The 22315-nt window shown below is 41.0% G+C and overlaps 1 protein-coding gene across 10 annotated transcripts in view; it reads left to right on the top strand.

Moving 5' to 3' along the window:
* PPFIBP1 (PPFIA binding protein 1) overlaps nt 1-22315 on the top strand; it is a 116761-nt gene that overhangs the window by 80443 nt on the left and 14003 nt on the right. Inside the window, exons 7-19 of one of the 10 annotated variants that reach the window (XM_065636559.1) lie at nt 4795-4887; nt 5391-5483; nt 7227-7341; nt 8843-8875; nt 10205-10266; nt 10982-11066; nt 13905-14062; nt 14962-15092; nt 16649-16702; nt 17776-17836; nt 18885-18914; nt 20117-20288; nt 21783-21815. In XM_065636559.1, the coding sequence (XP_065492631.1) occupies nt 4795-4887; nt 5391-5483; nt 7227-7341; nt 8843-8875; nt 10205-10266; nt 10982-11066; nt 13905-14062; nt 14962-15092; nt 16649-16702; nt 17776-17836; nt 18885-18914; nt 20117-20288; nt 21783-21815 (1120 nt within the window). Of the gene's footprint in view, nt 1-4794; nt 4888-5390; nt 5484-7226; nt 7342-8842; nt 8876-10204; nt 10267-10981; nt 11067-13904; nt 14063-14961; nt 15093-16648; nt 16703-17775; nt 17837-18884; nt 18915-20113; nt 20289-21782; nt 21816-22315 lie in introns of all 10 variants that reach the window. The other 9 variants (XM_065636551.1, XM_065636616.1, XM_065636591.1 and 6 more) reach the window with 9 other exon arrangements.

The following is a 22315-nucleotide window of genomic DNA, read 5'->3' as shown; positions in this document are numbered from 1 at the left end:
TCAGTGGAAAAATGAACAGCTTAATAGTTATAAGGGTCTCAGCCATTAAAAAAATCTCTAACAGGTATTTTAGAGGCAGTACTTATGCAGAAGTACACAATATTTTTTTCAGTGTCGATCTAATAATATTCCTGTTTAAAGTAACAGATGATCAATTATTTCTGCAGCACTGAGCATTTAAATGATTTTTAAAAAAATATTCTACCATAAAACACATTGTGGCATTTAAATGCAGTGTTTAAAATGGAAAAAATTTCATACCCAAACTGAGAAAGAAAACCTATGAATATTGCTTCTGTTTTTATTTAGGGAAAAGAAAGTGAAAAGAAAAAAAAAAAACCACATTGACATGTTAAAACAACTTCTGTGGAGTTCCTGTCCTCCAGAATTACCATTCAGATTAAATCCTTCATATTATCCAGTTTTCACTTATGTCTCTGATTGCAACTTCCCATTCCAGCTTGGTAGGTTTCTCGTAGTCATCATTCTTTCTCTGAACAGATGCTTGACTATATCTGTAAGCTTTTTTTGCTTTGTGTTCTAGGACTTTCCTGTCTAGGTGTTCCCAGATACATGACTTTTTCAAAGCTAATTGTATACATAATAGAGATTTATGGTTTATCTGTTCTTTAAATCATTCCAGTCTTTCCACTTTCTTGGCAGACACCAGTATTATTTTCCTTAAGGAGCATGGGTGCTCCGAGTTGGGCTGAGATTATGTAAGAAAATATCATATGAGGGAATTTATTTAGGGAGGAGTCCATAACCAGACATGGTCTTTGAAGCAGCAGCTAGAGGTTAAACTGGCTCACTCACGGGGCTCACTTCATAATTTAACCACCACCAGACTCCTTTGTGCAGATGCATTTCTGAGTGGCGCAAAACGATGAACGTAGTTTGTATTTCCAGTGCCAGTAAGGAAGCCTCTGACCTCTGAAAGTTGTAACTGCTTTTTTGCGCGTCCCTGGCCCTGCCATGGAGAGCACAAGTAACATGAGCAGAGAAGGAAAAGGCTTTGGGAAATAGGAGTCTGTATGTCCCACCCCATCCACTCCATTCATGGATCTATGCAAGGAACTGCTGTTGGGTGTTGGCATGGAGGGACCTGACCATGGATCAGAAGAGGACCCTTTAATGGCTTTTTCCTGTTTTGCAGGTTTTAAAGGCAGGAACTTGCACGTGTAGATGACATTCTCGGGGACATGGTTTAGAGGTGGACTTGGCGGTGCTTGGTTAATGGTTGCACTCGATGATCTTAAAGATCTTTTCCAACTGAAATGATTCTATGGATCTATGATTACGCCCAGGGCAGGTATTTTCACCCATTTATGGGTGCCTGAAGAGGAGGTATTAAATGCAAGTAGACCATGTGCCGTACACTGGCCACCATGTGGGTGACTCTTACTGCTGGTTCATCCAAGTCAGCCATGGAACTCAGTGGGTTTTTTGGTCTGATCTCAGATCCTGATGAACCCATACAACACCCTGAGTACCATGGGGATGTACACACCTGAAGCATCACCCTGGTCCCAAAAGCTCCTTGGGCCATAAGCAGTTATGATGGTTAGCACCTGCAGGTTTCAAACAATGCTGTGATCTCCTTGCTGGGGCTGCTGCAGGAGGGGGGAAGGCACAGTCATTGCTGGGAAAGGTTTGTAGTCAAAATCAGTTGAACAGAGAATAGTGGAAGAAAAAGGTAAATGTTTCAGGGCAGCATGCAGGAAAATTGAAATACTCTGGAAGGACTGAGATATCTTAGAAAACCTCAGTGCCTTTGACAATCTCTACCTCCAGAAGCTTGCTCCTTGTTTCCCCCAAAATAAGACAGGGTCTTATACAATTTTTGCTCCAAAAGGTGCTTACTTTTTTACATGTATAGCTGCCTGGACACTATACATGTAAAAAAAGAACTGTAACTAGGGCTCATTTTTGAAGTAGGGCTTATATTTTAAGCATCCTCAAAAATCCTGAAAAATCATGCTAGGGCTTATTTTTGGGGTAGGTCTTATTTTCAGGAAAACAGGGTGGTAATTCAGTAGCAGGGGAAACAGCCCTGTTTGGGTCTTTTCTTTTTCCTCTGCTCATTTCTGCAAGGTTTGACCATCTCTTTTGTACTAATGAGGGTCTGTATATGGAACATGGTGAATCTTTAATGTACTCCTCTGCCTCATAAAGGTGAGAAAGAATGTCATTTACAGTTACTATGTTGTAGATAACTTAAGACATGAGTTAATGTTGCACTTGCAGGAGAGTAATCAAAAATATTTTTAGGGCAAAGCAAGCTGTTAAGACTTTAGTTCTGTTTAACCCTTGAGCAAATGGTACAGTATTGATAACACATGAGGCCCATAATTCATTAAGCAGAAGAATTCAGTTTCTGCTCCAAGATCTTACACTCTTGGATTTTGGTTGTAAGATTGCTTTATTTTCTGTGACATTGTGAGTGCATCTTGATAATTCTAGTAATTGATATGGGTTGTACTAACTTTTATGAAAAAAAGGAACAGTTTTGATTTGTTGCTCACAGGGGCGTTTTGAATACAAGTAACTGGTTTCCCTCTCCTGCAGTATTTTAAAAATCGTATACTTCAAGTGATAAATATGTAGGCAACAACCTCAGCAGTTATTGCTACAAAAAAAACCCAAAAATGATGGCTGCAGGAGAGAAAAGCCCCAGAAAAATGAATTGTCATAGTGTCAAAGCTGACCATCAGACCTGGGAACGTAGATTTGGTGGAGATCTCAAACACTTGATAAGAAACAACTCAATTAATATAGTCATGCAGTCTGGCATCCATGTACATTTATACATGGAAGACTGATGTGCTTTGTCAAAGTCACACATTGAAAAGTCAGTGAGGAATTGCAGGTGTATCCAAATCAGAAAGTTATACATTAGCGGAAGTTCTTACTAATAGCATCAAAATGTTCTATATTTTCATTTTCCTTGTAGTTGTGGTGATTGAGCTTGGATCTTGCTAAAGAAATACAGATGCTGCTCTGTTGTCATCAGATTCATTAAGCACAAAATAAAAACCAGAGGTTTGTAAGTTCAGAAAATGTAGTGTGGGGCTGGAAGGCAGGTGTTACCAGGGACCCATGAATACCATCTGAGTGTCAGCTGCTGGCTTGTTAATTTATAAAATACAAATCTCTATTAATTATACAATTAGCTCTGAAAAATTGTGCTGGCAGTTGTTAGACTGATGTACAATGCTGCTTGACATGGATAGGATTTGCCTTACTGTGTAGGAAGACAAGCAAACCTAAGTGCTGTGCTATCTTCTTGGTAGTTTAAAAGCCATTATGCTGCAGTTGAAGTCCTCTTGTTTTCTGGGGTACACAAAGAGCTTATCTCCTCTTTTGAAGACTTTCCTCATGATACAGCATTACAGTAGCTGCTGAGAAACACCTTTTTTTCTTCTTTTTTGTTTTTCACACAAACATAACACTGATCTGGTGTCTATATATAAAGGTCAGTGAGATATAAATGAGGCAGAAGCTTGCTGGACATCTTTGTTGTGAAAGCCACGGCTTTCTGCTAATGTGTTCCCCTGTGGAGCAGGAAGATAATTTTCCCCATAACCTGTGGTTCGTTATCTCTCATATGGAGGGTCACTCTGTCCTGGCTGTCCCATGGGCTGGACACTGGCTACTTAAGATCTCATTTCCCCATTATAGAAGATGGGAAGGTTTGGAGAAAAGGTGCCTTACACCTTGGTGGGCAAACTCAGGGTTTGTTTCACCATTGCAGAAAGGGAGCTGTAGAGCTGGTGACACTAAGGGCAGAATCACAGAATGGTTGGGGTTGGAAGGGACCTCTGGAGATCATCCAGTCCAACCTACCTGCTAAAGCAGGTTCACCCAGAGCAGATCGCACAGGAATGTGTCCAGGCAGGTCTTGAATGTCTCCAGAGAAGGAGACTCCACAACCTCTCTGGGCAGCCTGTTCCAATGCTCTGGCACCCTCAGAGTAAAGAACTTTCTCCTCATATTCAGGTGGGACCTTCTGTGCTTCAGTCTGTGCCCGTTGCCCCTCATCATGTTGTTGTGCCCCGCTGAAAAGAGTCTGGTCCCATTGTCCTGACACCCACCCTTGAGATATTTATAAGCATAAATAAGATCCCCTCTCAGCCTTTTCTTCTCCAAAGAGCTCAGGTGTGAGGTGGTGGTGGTTCCAACTTTCTTCCAAACCAGGCTGAACTTGAAAAGCTCAAATTTAGTGACACCATTGATGCTTAAACACATACGTGTTTACGCTTGTAGAAACTAGTGAGGGCCCTTCCATTCAGCCCTCAGTTAGAGGGGCTCATTTGAGTGACAGAAACATGGTTTTACACTGTAATCACTTCATATTTTCAAACAGCAGGTGACAGCTGGCGAGCCTGTGGTGGGGAGGCTGTGGCTGCTGCGTACGGAAGGATGGCTGCCACCGCTTTCCATTACCACTTGTTGTGGTGGATGTCCAAGCAGTTGGGCAGCCAGAGGGGCAGGAGGCCTTTCTCGGCCTTCAGCACAGGGAACACAACAGAAATTGATGTCTCCCTTTGTCCTCTGCCCTCTTGCACTCAGTGCGGTAACGTAGAAACTGAGAAATAGGGTCCCTGGATATCCAGAAAGCTCTGAATTTCTTGACTTAACTATGAATTTGGGTGGTGTGTTTTTGTGTACAGAGTCCCTTCTGTTGCCGCTGTGTTTTTACAGGTCCCACCGAAGCATGGCTGGACAGCTATCGCTCTGTTTTATTTACTGAATTTCTTTGTTGTTTCTGATCTTGTTTTTCCCCTCGCTCAGGATTTGATCCAGGAAATAAATGAATTGCGATTGAGAGTGGGAGAAATGGACAATGAAAGACTCCAGTATGAGAAGAAACTTAAAACAACCAAAGTAAGTGAGGCTGAGGGGAGGAAGCAGAGGTGGGTGTAAGTCAGGCTTTAGAAGTTTGCTCTTTTTTTGCCAGTCCTTGCCTGCACCCTGCAAAATCCTGAGCACATTCAGGCCCAGGGGTTTCATGATACTTACTTAGCAACAGGGGTTATTTCCAAATTTCATGCTGTGGTTTTGCGATCTGGGTATTGTTTTTTTTATGAAGAATAGCTCACCATGCAGCTGGCTGTTAACAATAAATATATTTACTTGTTTAGTCCCTTGCTTCACATATGTGTCAAAGAACACCAGTTGCAGTACATAAGGCATGTGCCATAGGTGAGAGCAAACCTGAGCATTTATTTTCTCCTATAAATGTGCTAAAAATCAGCCACTTTTGAAGAGAAAGCATTCACCTAAGTAATTCTAGCAACGAGTTTCTCTAAGTGTCTAACTTCTCTTGCCATTTAGCCTTGTTCTTTTCTATCTTTAGTTTTCTCTCACTCCTCTGTCTCTGTTACCAGTCTTTAATGGCCAAACTTTCTAGCATGAAAATCAAAGTGGGTCAGATGCAGTATGAAAAGCAGCGGATGGAGCAAAAAAGCCAGATACTAAAGGTGTAGTAGTTTCTGGGTAACATTGGGCCTGTTTCGAATTCTTCATGTTCCACCGTTTTACAGTCTGTCTTGCATTGTGCTGTCATGCTTTGTTCTTCATTAATTGCTGTGTGTTGATATGCAGTGTGCCCTTTCCCATTAGATGTGGAAAGCTCCTTATGTAGATCTTCCTTGTAAACAGCTTTTTTATTGGATGGGACAGGGTTTTAGTCTTGGGAGTTTTGCATAGGTTACACATAATGGAGTTAGACTTGGGTTAGAATCATTCCTCTTCCAAGGGAAGATTGCCTGTTCTGTAGCTTAAGCCCATTATTCAAACAGAACTTTTTCTTACCTTTTTAGAGAAAATTTATTCATGACAACTAACTAGAAAACAGTGATTCTTTTACACTGTCCCTTCTCCCATATGTAAATTCACATATTGTGTTTCTAATTTAGGGAAAGAAAAATACACATCAACAACTACATGCAGCTCTAGTTGCCCATGGTTATAACAGCAGCTTCTCAAGTGACCAAGAGATGGTCTTGTTTTGGAGAAGCATTGGTCCTACACTGTCAGAAATCCCATCAAAATCAGTACCAAACTGGAGCACAGGAGTACTGAATTGCCCAACCGCTGTTCTGGAAGAAGCTTTGGTTTCTTGAAAACTTTAAGATTTATTTATTTTTTTAATGATACTTTAGAGCAAACAGGAAACAATTTCAGGATATTCTGTAGTCTGCGCCACAGTTTGGGTCACAGATATTTCTACATGTTTGCAATAGGTCTTCTGAGGGAAGCACAGGAATATACCTAAGCCACAGTATTCTAGTTTGGTTTATTCCTTTAAGGATTTAACATTTCCGTTAGAAGCTGTAAGTGCCAAAAATGATGAATCTTGCCTTGTTTTGTTTTGTTTACAAACTGAACAAATTAAATTTTCAGTGTTGGGTACATTTGCACTGAGGGTCCTGTCTTGATGATGCTGTTGCACAAGATATCCTCGGACATCAAAGAAACATGTTACTAAACTGGGTAGGATTTGACTCAAATTTTAAAAAGTTAAATGCATGGATCCGTGCCAGTCACTTGCTAGTGCAGATGGTTAGAGCGAAGTTAAAATTTGACAGCAACTCCCCCAAACACCATCTGTCTTATTCCCATGAATCTCAGCTCTAAGCTTCCTTTCCTAATGCTTGATCAGCAAACCCAGACTGTGGCAGAGGTACCACATTTTCATCTGAACTGCTTTCCAGTATGTGTTTATGTGCTTGATGGTGTCGTGATTGATTTTTCTTTCATAGAAGCAGTGGTTATTTCTGAAACTGTCCTCAGCCGGGTGTAAGCACAGTTCCATAATTGTTCAGCTTTGAACATGCAAAATGCCCTATAAATACCAAATAAGCATTCCCAAATGTTAGCATTCAGCCTTATCACCTGCACTTTTTCTGTCTCTGCAAGGTTAAATAAATAAGAAAACTGGGGTTTTTTTTGCTTTATTCTTTCTTTTTAAAATTTATACATGAGATGAACGCTTTCGGACCATAGGCCCCCTGGCTTTGCCCCCTTACGGGCTCAGTGGTCTGTTCTGATGTTCAGGGGCAGAATTTGGTGGGTGCACCCTCAGCCAGTGTAAATATCAGGGGGACCTCGGTCATTTCCACCAGCTGAGGACCTGTCCACTGTGCTTCATAGGAGGGGATTTTGGAAATATCTCAGGCGTGTGCAGAAGCTGTCACTGAGTGATTCTCTCTCTGTTACAGGATGAGCTAACGGCTTTGAAAGACAAACTGGAGCAAAAGGAAGCTGAGGTTAAAAGGCTGCAGGAAAAATTGGTTTGCAAGCTGAAAGGAGAAGGAATTGAAATACTGGACAGAGGTAAGAAGAAGGGAGACTGTCACTCTGTCCTCCTCAGTCACCTCATCCGAGGTCATGGTTCCATGAAGGGTTGTACAGGAAATAGCAGATAAAAGCCTCAGTTTTCATAGACTTTCTGTCTTGGTGTTTACTTCTTTTAATATATTTAGGGGGTATTCATGATGCAACTGCTGAACCTACCATTGTAGCAGGTTCTTAATCAACTTTAAATTAGCCTAGGTAATTCCTAGTTAGCTATTTACATGGTGCCTCGAAAGATGCTGTTTATATTGGCAAAGAAATCCTTAAACTTTCCATAAGTTCCCTAAAAAGATTATATTAAGAAGGGAGCTTTCTGCACGCATATCTGTGCTGGGCTTTGTTTGTACATCCCTTAGTGTTAAGGAAGGGGAAAAGCCCTGCTGCAAGCCAAACTATGATGTGTACCAGCAAATCTTCAGTGTGGACCCAGCCCTAAGAAGATGAAATTGAAGACTGGTTCTGTATTTGTGCACTGGATAAGTCTAAATCCTAATTAAGCTTAAATTAGCATAGAATTTTTACATGTCAGATAATTATTTTATTTGCTGGCCAAGAAGAAACAAAATCAGTATTTATTTGGGGGGAAGCTTAGGCTGGGGAACTTATTTAAAATGTTTTGTTTAAAGCCTCACAAAACTTCTCCACAGACCTTTTTTTGACTTGCTGCAATTTTACTTCTGAATATATCTCACTGGTAGTTATTGCTGATTTGAAGATTGTGCTTTTAAAATATGTTTTTTAGAAAAGTAAAGCCTCAAAAGTTTAGTTAATCTCCTTCCCTGACCTGAGGAGGAAAATGCTGTGTGTAGACTGTCACATTCTATTTAATAAAACGATCTGTTTTAAAAAAAACCTGTGTAAGTGCACTAAAAATGACTAAATTGAACCATGATTCCATTTTTTAAGAACGTTTAAATGTGAACAAGGTCTGGCTTTATTGCATTTATGACTGTTTATATGAGGCTTTTCTTCCTGGGAACTGCTGTGTATATTGAACTCCCACTACCCTCTGGTTCTCAGCTTTAGTTTAGTTTTCAGCGTAGTTCAGCAGAGGATCTCCAGCCATGATGAACTGTGTTATTTCTGCCTTGGAGCAAATATAGGAGTAATGCCATTTGCAGATAATACAGGTTATCTGCCCCATGAGCTGAATTGTGCTTTGTGAATAAATATGCATACATTGTCACTTAGCTGGCTTTTGCCAGTAAAGCGTTATCTTAAGAGTAATCTAATGGCATAAGCCTTTTCTGAGGCCTTGCAAGTGAAAACATACGTTTGAAAAATACATCCTTGAGACAGGCAGTTTTGTATAAGATCAGTGGGACTATTTTGTGTCATTAGGAACGTTAGCACCAGGGGAGTGCTTGCTTCTGCAATACGTGAGGAATAGTTGACTCCTGAAATATCGATACTGTGTTAAAAGTTATTTAATGTCATAACCTTCATGCTAATTTCCAACCAAATGGATTTTCCTGCACAGATGAAAATTGTAAAAAGAAGCTCAAAGATAAAAGTAAGGTTTCTGGTGTCTTTCCACAACATTTGCATTTCAGAAGTGCTTTCCAAAATAGCTTTCTGCATGTGTTCGCAAAACCGCTTTAACATATGTTGTTAGATTGCATCATCTATAACCCTTAGTTACACTTACAGTAAAATTTGAGAATAAGGGTGGGTATATCATGCTCAAAATACAAAGTTTTCTGAGAAAAAGCTGGTAGGCAAAGAAAGATTTGGTCTCATGGAGACTCATAAAACAGTTGTCTCTCAATGAAATGCAGTCACAATCCAGTAACCAGATTTTCTCTTAATGTGACTGAGTGAAAATCGTTGGAACTAGATCAATTGCAGTTTTAGCCTAATGTGTCTGAATGTCTTTTATCTAGAAAGCCAGCCAGGCAGTTTTCTTCTTGCATTTCATTAAGGGAGAAAACGTTCTTCCCATTCTATTTTCTGAGAAATTTTAAGAAGTTAAAACCAGGTAAAACGCTTAACTTGTCGGTGAATTTGGCCACCTGCCTATGTCTGTAATGAAATTTAAAGTTTACTTCATTTATGCAAGTTAGATTTGTAGCAAAAATTGACATTATTTCCATTCTTTTTGAATTTCTAGTCAAGAACACCTCCAAATTCTAACCTTGTTAAAACATACATGTTCCCATGTATTTATACTTCTTTGTAAATAAGGATTATAGATGAAGCACAGAACACTGTCATCTGTATTAGGGACCTTTTCCAAGTCCGGACTACCATATATATTCTAGCATGACTGCTCATCACAGCAAATACTTGTATCATTCCATTGTGCTGTCCTCATTTGTACATCCATACTGAATTAAGACTAAGCATCACTGCACAATGCTTTCTTCATCATATCCATTAATCCTGTTGTTTTGTACAGTGGGCTTTTGAGATGCCATTTGGAATGTTTGTTGACTGTTGTAATGAGGATGTGTTTTGTTGCACTCCAAATGTAGCATTTTATATTTTGGATTTTTTGTTTTGCAATTATTCGAAAGATGGAGATAGTGAAAGTCAAGCAGTAGTTTTACTCTTGACTTTTCAATTTTCCTAAGGCTGGGAAGGTGGGTAAGGAAATTTCGTGAATTTCATCGTTTCCTTGATAAAAAAAAAAGTCAGAAAACTGATTTAGAAGAAAAAGGGTTATCTTCCGTATATTTCCATCTAAAATAGAATTTGAGTGACTTACGGTTTGTCTTTTAAATTGTGAATTTACTCTCGGAGATTACCGAGTTGCTTCTACGTTGTGTTGATTTTTTTTTTTTTCTTATTTCCTTACACTGTCTTATTTAAATTGACTTAGAGAACTGTGTTGTGTTTTTAGATATAGAGGTACAGAAAATGAAGAAGGCGGTAGAATCTCTAATGGCAGCAAATGAAGAGAAGGTAGCAAAGTCATTATTTTTTTCAGTAGTCATTCATCAGTTTGAGTTAAATCTCTAAGAAAATCTTCATATACGAACTTGTCACAATTCAATTAAAAAATCAAATTTGTAAGAATCAATGATTTGCTATGGTTGTAAGCACTGCAGTGCTTTTAAGGGACTATAACTAAGCATTTGTGAGCCCTGTCGCATATACACGGAGTCCTTACACTGTTGTATCATTCAGTTGAGAGCAACTGCAATTTACACCGTGTTCTGAAAATGTAAAGAGCTCTATACAAGTCCCATGAGATATCACAGGCTCTGTTTCCAAAAGGGCTTTCTATAAAGTATGAATTGTTTTCCTGTATGGTTTTGCACATTTATAAGTATGTGCATTTTATAGGATATTTTCTTTTGATCACCAAAGTCCCAAGTCCTTTGATTACTGCTTTCTTTGTACGCGGCAAATTTATTATACTCTACCTTTGACTTAACAAGGGAACTGAAATCCAGTTTCAAGGCTGGGACAATTCTGGTGATGAGCCAGGTGATAGCTTTGCTAAATACGAGTTTTGATATTTCAAAGCCTCTCAGAGTTCTGGGTCCTGTCTCATCCACACTTCCCATTTCTTTTAGTCTCACAACCGATTAAACCAAAGAATGTCTAGTATTTGTATTTCTTATTTTTGATTTGCTGAAGGAAGAAGCACAGTCACAGCTTTCCTTTATTTTAGGATCGGAAGATAGAAGAGCTGCGGCAATCTCTGAACAGGTACAAGAAAGTTCAAGACATGGTGATACTGGCTCAAGGGAAAAAAGGTATTGTATAATAGAAAAAAAAAATTAAAGCCTACTCTCATTTAAACTCTAGGTACATTGTGGTAGAGTTATATTGACTCTTAGACTTGCTATCTTCGGAGGCATCTCTTAGGTAGAGTAAAAGTCAGTTATTCAACTGGTATGAACTGGTAATTTGCCTTTTTTGTCCAGGCAGCTGCACATTCGCGTGCTGTCCCATTTATCATCTGGTAATAGTAACTATTTTTGTCACATTGCTTATTTCCCCCTTGTAAAATCAGTTTGAATATGATGAGCTCTCAGGCTCTTTCCATAGCCTCCCAAAATGCCTTTCAGGGCTGGCTGCAACATTAACTGCTAAAAATTGCTGTTCCCCTCTCTTGCATGTGTTCCTGGGGAGGGGTTGGCAGCTGAGCCCAGCAGTGCCTGAACAAGCACGTTCCTACCAGCCAAACCAGCACCACCCCAGCGGCTGCGCCCGGTGTAGTAGTAACACCCGAGAGCTGCAAAAATGTCTGTAGCAAAGTGGATGTGCTGCCAGGACCGTGTCGCGATGACACGCCACGTCTTCGGCACGTAGGGAAGCCTTCGCGAACCACCACGCGCAGCAGCTGTGGAATAGTTCTCCTTCCTTACCGCAGTGAGGGGCCAGGCTGGCTTTTCCTACCAGTCTTTCTTCACGCCCCCCACACAAAGAAGCCTTCTCTGGCACCAGATAATGAGCTTAACTGTGTGGCTGAAACAGTAGCTGTAATATACACTATAACATGTAACAGTCCATTGTTGCATGACTGGTGGGGGCTTCCAGATCCAGGAGCTTTTGATCCCCAAAGGTGGTAAATGTTCAATTGGTCGTCAGTTTGATGGAATTGCTTTGAAAACCCTATCTCTCTCCTTTCTCCCTTAAAAGAAAATAAAAAGAAACACATGTAGAACATTACACTGAATTTTTTCTTAGATGTTAGAAAATGAGCTTCTCCCTTTACGGTAATGATCTTGGCCTGGTGGGCTTTTTCCCTGCATCATCCTGTTCTCTCAGCACTCAAGTTGCATTTTGTAGGTCACTGTCCTCTGAAAGACCTGTCCCCAGCATATTTTAGACATTAGCATTCTGATAATGCATACACGTATAATATACGCGCCACTTAAAAGTCTGTGTGCCACAGTGTTATATTACCTTGTTATGGAAACTACCGTTGTCACTGAGTCCTCTAAAGGCCAGAGAAGGCCAACCCAGCCTTCCACAGGCCTTGAATTGACCTGAGCTCGTTGCCTGAGCTTCTTTAGGATAAACAAGGGCTTGTGGCTTTTGTTGGCCATGCAAATGTTGGAAGTGGATGACCTTCCCTAGGGGAGAGAGATGTAGAGGCCTCCAGGGATCCTTTCAAAGAGTGAAGATTGTCAATAGCCAGAAGTGAGTGAGAGGGCAAAATACATATTTTTGTGGTGGTGGGTTCATTTGGGCTCTTGGGTCTGCTGTCCTGGTCCAAGGCAGAGCCTCACCTGGACATGCTGCTGAGTCTGGGGGTGAGACCCAGGGAAAAGAGAGGGTCCTGGTGGCCCTCTTTCCTTCTGCCTGGCTTTTGAGAGGCCATCCCTGCGGGGAGTCGGTGATCACAGCAAGGAGATCCTGACCTCTGCTCCTGAGGGTACCAGCTGATTTGCAGGGCCACGTGAAAGTCCTCGTCCATGGTCTCCAGCTGCTTGTCCTGCCCCACCTTGAGCACCTGCAGCCCTGAGGTGGGTGCAGCGGCTTCTATTAGTCCAGCGCCATGGACGTAAGCCTGGATGGGAGCTGGCATGTGCCAGAGCATCCTGGGCTGAAAACTGCCTGTGGGCTTTGGATCTTGGTATTTATTTAAGGGCTTTTCCTTCCTCAGAACCACTGAGAGACACAGCTGCATGTCTTCGATCTGCAAGGCTGGGAAAGCACGTTATCAGTGAGGGAAGAGGGAAGGTGGTGATGAGGGCAAAACACCATGCTAAGTGTTGGACATCAGGAGTAGCGTTTTTTGAATATGTATAGCTCTTTCATGCAGTGCTGTGCCTCCAAAGACAGGAGGATGCTAAAACAGACCTTGAGTGTCTGGGAGCTGTGCTTCATGGTCAATTCATGGAGCATGGACAGAGATTTCAGGCAGTGAAAAATGGGCAAGAGAGGTTTTTGCCGTGAACAGACTGGCTTGTACTTGCGTCAGATCTTTGGCAATGAGTGCAAGGTTTCTGCTTGCTTTTTAGAAAGCATTGGTTGCCTTTAACTTTTTCTTGTCAGTGTCAGTACTCTGGTATCCGCGACAAGTGCGCACATCCAAACCTTTTGGTAGCACTAAGGCAGGTCAGGAGCAGCAAGTCGCTTGTTGGGAGCAAAGGATGCCAGATGCTGGTGCGGGCTACGGCATTAACTAGGTGAGACACACTCAGTTTGTGTCAGTCTGCAGATGTAATGTAGTCACTTAAAAGCTGGTATTAGATTCTTGTGCAGTGGGCTGCATTTTTCCTATGGGTAACTTGAAGATACCATAGAGACAGCTTAAGTTTCAGGCAGACTTGACCCCCTAGTCGTTCCTTAATGAATGAGGGAAAAGAAGTATTTAGTATGAAATTCCAGAACATGGGACAGGAAATAACTACTACAGTTTATTCAGCTTGTTGAAACTGATCCCACTAAATGCCCTGAGGGCATATGCTGGGCTTTTTGCTGTCAGAAATATGTCCTCCCTTTGCTCTAACCGTGCTATGTTGTGGTGGTTGAATTACGAAGTGACATTTGGCAATGACTCCCCTTCTATTGTAGTCGGTTCTAACAAAAAAAAAAACCAAACCCAAACACCTAGCCTGTTCCATTTTCTCTCCCTTCAGGCAAGGAAAGTGACAGTGAAGACTTCTTGAATTCAGGCTCTATTTCCACAGTTTTGTTGGACACGCCAAGTCTGACTGAACCAGAGAAAAGCCCATCCCCAACCCCAGTAACAGCATCTCCAGTTCACGATGAGTTTAACATGCATGTTAATGAAGAGGTATCTTTTTTCTTTCTCATTTAATGCTATCACTCCTTGAAAACACTGCTCGTGCTGGATTCGTATTGCAGATACCAAACTTCAAGTTTCTGAAAAGATTTTTTCTGGGTTGCACACAGTTTTTAGTAATGTCTCATATCATTTTGGACAATGTAGTTTTCTTGTGAAAGCTGCTGAGGAGTTTCATCTGAGTTTAGTTAAATTTTTCTTAATCATCAGATAGGATCAGGAGACAGCAAATAGCTGTATTTATCATGAGAATCGGTCTAAACTACTTTTCCTATCAAACGTAGCTGTTTTAGGAGCTGCATTTAATTTGTCAGGAACTTGAATGAGACATGTTGGGACTTATTTAATATATCCTGTCATATTTAAAAGAACGCAATCATTATTCTGTCCATTGAGTTAAATGATAAGTAGGTTGTGGTCCAATTTCTGATTTTTACAAATAAAACTATAGATCTCTTTTCTTAAAGATCTGAGTCAGAGCAGGGACTTAATTAAACAGCATAAACACACTGTGAAGAAAACGAAATTAAATGAAATGTTTAGCAGCTTTTAGTATTCTCTGAGTGACTGAGGACAGGAATAAACATGAATAGTGAACTACCCTTCATGGGGTCTGTGGTAGAGATAGATTTAGGAGGCAGCCTTGGGATACTTGTGAGATTTTTGTCTATGCTGTAGCTTATCTGTGCAGTGATTCATGTTTTATCTTCAGTGCTGTCTTTCAAGTAGTAAATTGGCATTGTATTACAATCGAAAGAAAGAAGGAAAGAAAGAACTTGTAAAAATTTTATTTCAGATCCTTCTTTTCGTAGTTTATCTGTTACTTTTTTTCATTTATGACTGCTTAACTTCAACTCAAAACAGTATGACATATTCTTCATTCTTTTTAGAATTCCTTACAGATCCACACCAGTATTTTACAGATTTCAATCCCTTCTTTTTCATCAACATCCAAGACCTCAGAAACTGTTGCAGAGAAAATGAAAACACAGCCTAGGCCAGATCCTGCAAGTGAAATGAGGTATTATTGTTTCCATGTATTTTTCAATTGTAAATCCAATATTCTGTGATGTTCAATGAGAGTAGTAGTCTGTCAATTGCTATATTATCAAGTCATTAAGTCAGATAAAGGTGGCTAGCATTCACTTGACTAGCTATAGTGAACTAAGCTTATGTTCTTAAAGTATGTTGATTAAATCTTTTTTTGGTAAGCAAGTATTGGCTTGGTGGTGGTTGCTTGTAGCAGCACTTTATACCAGCTGCTTCACAAGAAATGAACAGAAGGAGAGAAAAACTGATCTAACATAATGAAGGACACAGAATCATTATTTTTATCTAGGTTTACATCATCTAGGCCTGGCTGAGATAGTGTTGGCTGTGCTGGCACAAATGCATTCCTGATGATTTGCATTCAGACGTTTTGCACAGTTGCTAAAGGTTGGTGTAAGGCACGGCCAAAACTGCAACAAAAGGCCTGTCCGACTCTAACCTCGAGCTGTTAATGGAGCCCCAGAAGGAAACCCAAGAGGCGTCTTAAAGACTGGAGAGAGAGAGATACACTTGCTGCTGTCCTTTAACATGACGAAATGCAAAGATATAATATTTCTTGAATTGCTCTTTTGAGAGACCTGCCTGAGATTTTGAAAGATGGACAGAATGTGTAGGCACGGGAAGCTGGGGTGGGGTGCGTGGCTGCACCCAGGGATTGTGGCTGAGCTGTGGCACCCAGGGGACCCCACACTGACAAGTGGCTGTCAGCTTCTCCATCGTTCCTCAGCCAGCAGCCTCCTTGCCCAGGTGATGAAACTTGGCCCCTGCAGATCTGGACTGGCACTGCAGGGAGGGCTGAAAAGGACACAGAACTCACAGCTGGACAAAGGCTGTGCTAGGGTTTTTTCTTCAGGGTACAAGTCCTTGACTTTATCTAGATGAGTATTGAATACTAAAAATCCAGAAACAAGGAAGGGAATCTTGTTGGCTTAAAATCGTCATCCGTCTCAATGTGAAAAAACAGTGCAAGCACAGGTTGATGTGTGAATTTTTCCAGTTCCAGTCAAGGAAAGCATCCTGTCCAGAAGACCAGCTCTGCTTGGTGTCTGGTGTCTGCTGTGCTGCGCCTCATGCAGCTCTAGCCATGCCCAGCAGGAACTTCATTTGTGTCCCATTCTGGAAAAAAACCCATAAAACAAAAAACAAAAAAAAACACAAATGAAACAAAGCACTAACATGCAACAAAATGCCCAGTGTTGTGGATGACTCGCAGGGAGCCACTGATCTCCACTGCTTGGTGCTGCTGCAGGCCCTGCATCTGCTGTAACCTCTGCATTTATTTAAGCTGAACAGTGCAGTATTTGTCATCAACTTAGCAGTGCAAGTTGTCTTTCCTGGGGTTCTTCAGCTCGCCCTTGTTCTTTATCTTTTACAAGGCTTGCCACCGTAGAGGGGAAATTTTGCCATGTTAGTACCACAACAGCTGAAGTGAAAACAGTATTAAAGTAGGTTGAGATGATAAAATTTCTGTATCAGCACTGATTCCCAAATGCCATACTTTTTTCACATCTTTTTTGGTTTTTACAGTGAAGTAAGATCAACAGGTTCCTCCCCAGAAACTCAGCTGTGCGATAGTCAAGTGTAAGTATCACAATCAAAAATGTGTAGGAAACATATTTATATGTTATTGTCAACTTGAAAACCCCCAATACAGCCCCTCATATTTTACACATACCCGTGTCAATTAATTCTAGCCAAGATGATATTTAATGGTGGTAGTTTTCTGCTCATGTCCTATGTTTTTGTGATCATTATTTTCCAATGCTTTTCTGTGCACATGTGCAGTTAATTTCTTTTACATTGTGAAGCATCTCTAATCAGGTTATAGACTGTCAATATACTTTGGAATTTACAGTTTTCTGTCGTACATGTGAACATGATTTGCTGTTTTCTTTGGGTAGTGGGGGGAAAGGTTGATCAGCTGACTACAATGAGAAAGTAATTTTAACTTCTGCCACATAGCCATGTTCCCCAGGGAAATCAGTGGGGCTATGTATGAACTTGAAGTTGAGTCAAAGTGATTTGTTAGTAAGGAGCCTAAGCCAACGGGGCTTGTCTGGTACACAGTGTGAGGCTCACTGGTTGGTTACTCTTAATTTATACCTGGTTGCAGGAAAAACTTTAATGGTAAGTTTGTTTTTAACCAGACTTAAGTGTTGTAGACTGTAAATCCCACCAGATGTTGGAAGATATCTGGTCCAAAATGGAAAATAGAATTTTAGATAAAATACTAAAACAAACATGCTTGACTTAATATTCTTGGCGTCTTTAAGGATTAAATTAGTCAGAAGCCTGTTGCTAAGAATGCAGATTTTCATAACTTTTGTTGATATCACTTCCTTTGCCTGTTTAACTGCTGCTTCTGCTTCTGGAAATATGACATTAAATAACAAGCCAAAAATATCCAAAGGTAGGCATCATATCTCTGAAGCAATAGCAGCAGTAATTACAATGTGGATGTTCTTACAGTATCTCATCAAATTATGTGGGCGCTGATTAATGCATTGATTGCCTTAATTCAAAATGTCTTTTTTTTTTTTAGTATATCTCATCATGTATTATAATGCTTTCTTTAAAGTTGATTCCTGAGAATGTATTTATGTTAGGAAATTTAATTCCAATAACTTGGCTTGGGTTTTATGTCATTGTTTCAGAACTTCTTTGCTGCAGAAGTCCAGCAGTCTGAGCAGCTTGAGGAAAGAGACATCCGAAGCGGTTGGTTTGGGCTTTTACTTCCTCCCATCCCCTTAGAAATAGGGGTGATGTCTCTGTTGTGGCAGTGACCCCGTGGATGCCCTGTTGCCTTCTTCTGAGAAATGCTGAGTCAGAGTAGGGCTCCTGACATCGTGTGTTAGCAATGGTCACATACATGTGACATCTTCCAGATGTCATTAAAAGAGAAAATCTGTCTTTGAAAACACAGGCTTTTTTTTTTGTATGAGACATTTACCTGAGACTCCCATGCTGTGTTTTTCCTTAGATAATGAGGTTTTCTTTTTAGCTGAGATGCTTTTCTGATTTAAGACAAGAAGAAAATAAGTCCCACTACCACTTCATACCTGTGTTTAAGGCAAATAATTTTGGAAGGCCATGTAATTAGTGCATTACAAAATACAGTCTGGGGTGACTGTAAGTTTTAGGCAGTTGGGAACAAAATACTGATGCCTGGTGATAGCTTCAGTTTAGGTCTCTTTAGAAATGACCAAAAGCAGCTAGCCTCTGACAATGTCATCAAATCGGGGTAATTCCTCTGCTCTTTTTGACAGCCTAAACTGCTAAAAACTCCTGAGTTCTCTGATAGCCAAGCTGCTGAGCTGTGCCTTGCAGCTCAGGAGGGATGTTAACAGGACTGAAAATGTAACCAGAACTTGATGATGAAAGCTGGAGTTCATGGGTTAGGATTTGTTTGGACAACGGAGGAGTGGAGGCTGTGGGTGTAGATAAAACTACCCTGATTCGTGCTTTGGGTCCCCTCAGCCAGCTGTGCCCATTAGTGCCTTAACAGACTGCATGTGGCTAATTATGTACATTGTTAATCCAAAGTAAACCAAAGCTACTGTATTTTCATGTCAGCTCCCTGGCCTCAAAGAAAGCAAGAATTAATCTGTGTGAAATACAGCTCTGAGGAGGTTTACTTTGGGAGAAAAAAAAAAGGAAGGGAGAGGTATATCAGTCAGAATTCAATTCAGGGTAACCATAACGAATTGAATACTGGCTATAAAGAATGACGTCTTAAATGTCTGTCTTAATCTTTCGCAAACAGGACAGAGACCCCGCGCAGAAGCCAGCAGAGGTAACGTGTGTATGTGCTCGTGTGTGTGCATGGAGAAACACAGGCAGGGAGCGGGTGTTGAAATGCTCGGTTGTGTGAAACTGTGACATGCAGCACCAGAGAGGGGTATGGCAGAGCTGCAGACAAGAGAACGAGGAGTGTATGATGGTTGTCACCATCGCTTCAGCGTCAGGCTTAGAGTGTCTCGCACGTTCTTGTCTTCTCACACATGGATTATCTTTCAGTCTGGTTAAGCATAAGGCTGCCGTCTAAGCTAGTGTTTCCCCCGCATATTCTGCCACTAGATAATTAGCAAAGCTAACCATTAAGCATTTTACTGACTCTGTAATTACCTTTGATTAGTGTCTCTTTAAATACCTTTGGCTTTCCAAATTGTTCTCTGTGAGTAACAACTGTATTCCTAAAGAGACTGTCATTACAGAAGAGTTGCCCTGTGGTACTGTGTGGTCAGAGTTTGCATGCAACAATTACTGCCTATAGGAAGACCTGAGCAGAGACAGCATACCTCAGATACCACTTGCAGGCTGAATGCTGTATCCATTCAGCAAAAGCCAAAGGGTCATATTTAGATTGTGAATGGGTTTGCTGCTTCTTTTTTTTAAAGAGACAGTGAAACAACCGGCAAGGTTAAAACTACTCCTCTAAATTGGTTAACTGGTGTGTGTCTGATGCCCGTCTTGGCATTTATACTCCATGCTTGATACTTAATTTCCTCTCAGCTTTGCCAGTGGACATAGTCAATTAAACCATTAATTCTGGAATTGCACAGGAGTGATAGACAAAAGGGGCTGCCTGGCACTTCGCAGAGAACTGGCATATTGTCCCTCTTTGCTTCCCACCACCCCTACAGCCACCAGTGGGGGAGACAGAAATCCTGGAAAGCTGGAAAAGTTCAGAACCCTCCAGAACCATATTTTTACCTTTTCTACACATGTAAGCCAGACTTGCAGAAACTGAGAAACATCTTAAAGAAGATACGTTACTCCTAAAAGGTAGTGATAGTAATCCTGGGTCCTGAGTGTGTTCAAATTAAGATCTTTATTTTTCTCTATGGCTTTTATTTTTCTCTATAGCTTTTACATTGTTTTCTTGTAGTAACAAATGAAAGTGACCTTCCAGATTTTCTGTCATTTTGCAGTCTCTCTCAAAAGACCTTTTGCAAATTCCATGATATCGAGTCCTTGTTTCCCTAACTTAAGCAGGTTAAACCTCCTGTGGAAGGTAATAGTTTTGCGACACTCCCTCCAAAGTCTCCTTCTCAAGGTGGCACAGGCGACGAGGATAGTTTTGGTACTCGTAAAGCCAGATCTTCATTTGGACGAGGCTTTTTCAAGATAAAAAATAACAAGAGGACTGCCAGTGCCCCCAACCTGGGTAGGTACCGTGCACCTGAATGCAGATTCTGTGTATTTTGAACAAGGGTCTTAACAACAACTGTAACTTGTCTTAAGAAGGAGGAAGGGCAGCCTTAGTCTAACTGCGACTTGGTGGCACTTTTCTCAGTAGAATGTTTCCAAAATATCAAACAGCAACCAAAAAAAAAAAACCCAAAAAAACAACAACAAAACCTCACTGATGTAATGAAGTATTTGATCTGTTTCAGCTTCTGCTGTGATATCTCCCCTGAGGCGTTGTAGTGAATTACTGCTGTTTTGAAATGCTAGCTGTCTGGCAGTGGTTCACACATGGGATTTGTGGGCTTTATTTTCCCCTGGCTTCATCCTATGTTTATCTTTCACAAGATTTTCAGATGTACAGAGATGAGGCAGCAGCTCTCAGTCTTCCTCTTTATTTTATGTGTATTTAAGAGTCTTACAAAAGAGATTATGACAACAGGTACAAGATTGACAAGCTACTCAAGCTCATGTTTATTTTTGGACTTGCAATGGAGGTGGGGGGGTTGTTTTGGTATTGTCATTTGATGACATTTGCACATGGTGAAGAAATAAACAAAATGTTCTGGTTAATGCAGAAGTCACTAGCTGAAATTCTACTTGCGTTCATTGCTCTGCTATAGTAGTCTTTCCACTTTCCAATTCAAGCGTCAAGTGAGCTCATGCAACAGATCTGCCGCCATTCATCTGAAGCTTTTGGCTTTCTGTTGCACGAGATTTAGGAATTTAGTTCTATCTCTCAGAATCCTGAAGGGGATAACTCCTGCTTTGTTGAGCAGAAGAGTCTCCTGTTCTTACTTACTCAAAGACAATTTTAGACTTTTGTTCAAAAGAAATAACATACCTACACATCTATTATGCATTTCCCATATTTTCCTGTGACATACAGCATGGGAATATGCTAGCTTACTTGGAATAGATGTACAGTCTGTTCTGAGGGTTAAACTCTTTGCTTTGGTTGATTTCGTGTGCTTTTGTGTAATCACCTGTTTCATCCTGAAATTAATTTGTCTAACAAAGTGGTGTACTTATGGCTGTCGCAAAGGATTGGCACATGGGCCGTCTAGATAAGGGTCCTATGGATTTGAGTAAGTTATTTGTGTTGTCCAGATTTCAGTACTTCTGTCTGTAAAGCTGGTGTCCAGGTACTTTGCCACCTCACAGGAGCCCACCTGAGTCGCCTACCTAGGGTGTCATGGAGCAAGTGACCTCCCTGCACCAAAGTGACTGCGGTGCTGGTTTACCCTCTCTACCATAGACCTCTGCTGCATTTCTTATTTGTCATGGGGGGTATTGGTAATCCTAATCTCTGTGTGAATTCAGTGTTGCGTGTAGCGCATGTGTCTCATGTACCTCCCTCCCTTTGTCTTGTATTTTGCTGACGTAAGTTTTGAACTGTGTTTTACCTTGTCCTTCTGCGTGTTCTCTCCCGTTGTGCTGCGTGTGGTTATGTGCGTTGTTTGGATATCTGAAGATCGCAGTCGAAGTGCAAGTGCACCTACTTTAGGTATAGTAATCCTGCATGTCTGCCTGTACCAGCGCTGCATTGTATCTGCTGCTAACAGCTGGTTCTGGCCACACACTTTTAAAACAAGAACTAGACACCAGAGCTCTGCATCAAAACTCTCATCCATCACTAAAAGGAGTTTTCATGTAACATTTGCCCTCTGCTAAGAGTCAGCTGTGCCAATTTCTGAGTAACTGCTACTAATGAGAGAGATTGCGGGTTGATTTGCAGAAACCTTTACCATAACTGTAAGCACACATTACCCACAGACCGAGGTAGAAGGTGAGAATCGGTGGTGTTTAAATACCTGAGGCACCTTTGTGCTGTCGTCTGTCCTGGAGCCCCTGGGAACGCTTAGAGGGTGGTTGACACAGGGAATGAGGTATATTTCCCAGGCGTTCACTTAGGGGAGTTCTGGGAGGAAGGAATTCCTCTTCTAAGAAGTAATTATATGAGAAATGATTTAGGTAGATGGGGGTAGAGCCGTTCACATGGTAAAA

Source organism: Caloenas nicobarica, chromosome 1 (genome assembly GCF_036013445.1).
Source record: "Caloenas nicobarica isolate bCalNic1 chromosome 1, bCalNic1.hap1, whole genome shotgun sequence".
Lineage (NCBI taxonomy): Eukaryota > Metazoa > Chordata > Aves > Columbiformes > Columbidae > Caloenas > Caloenas nicobarica.
Note: the sequence above shows the minus strand (reverse complement) of the source record. Positions and strands in the feature narration are given on the sequence as shown.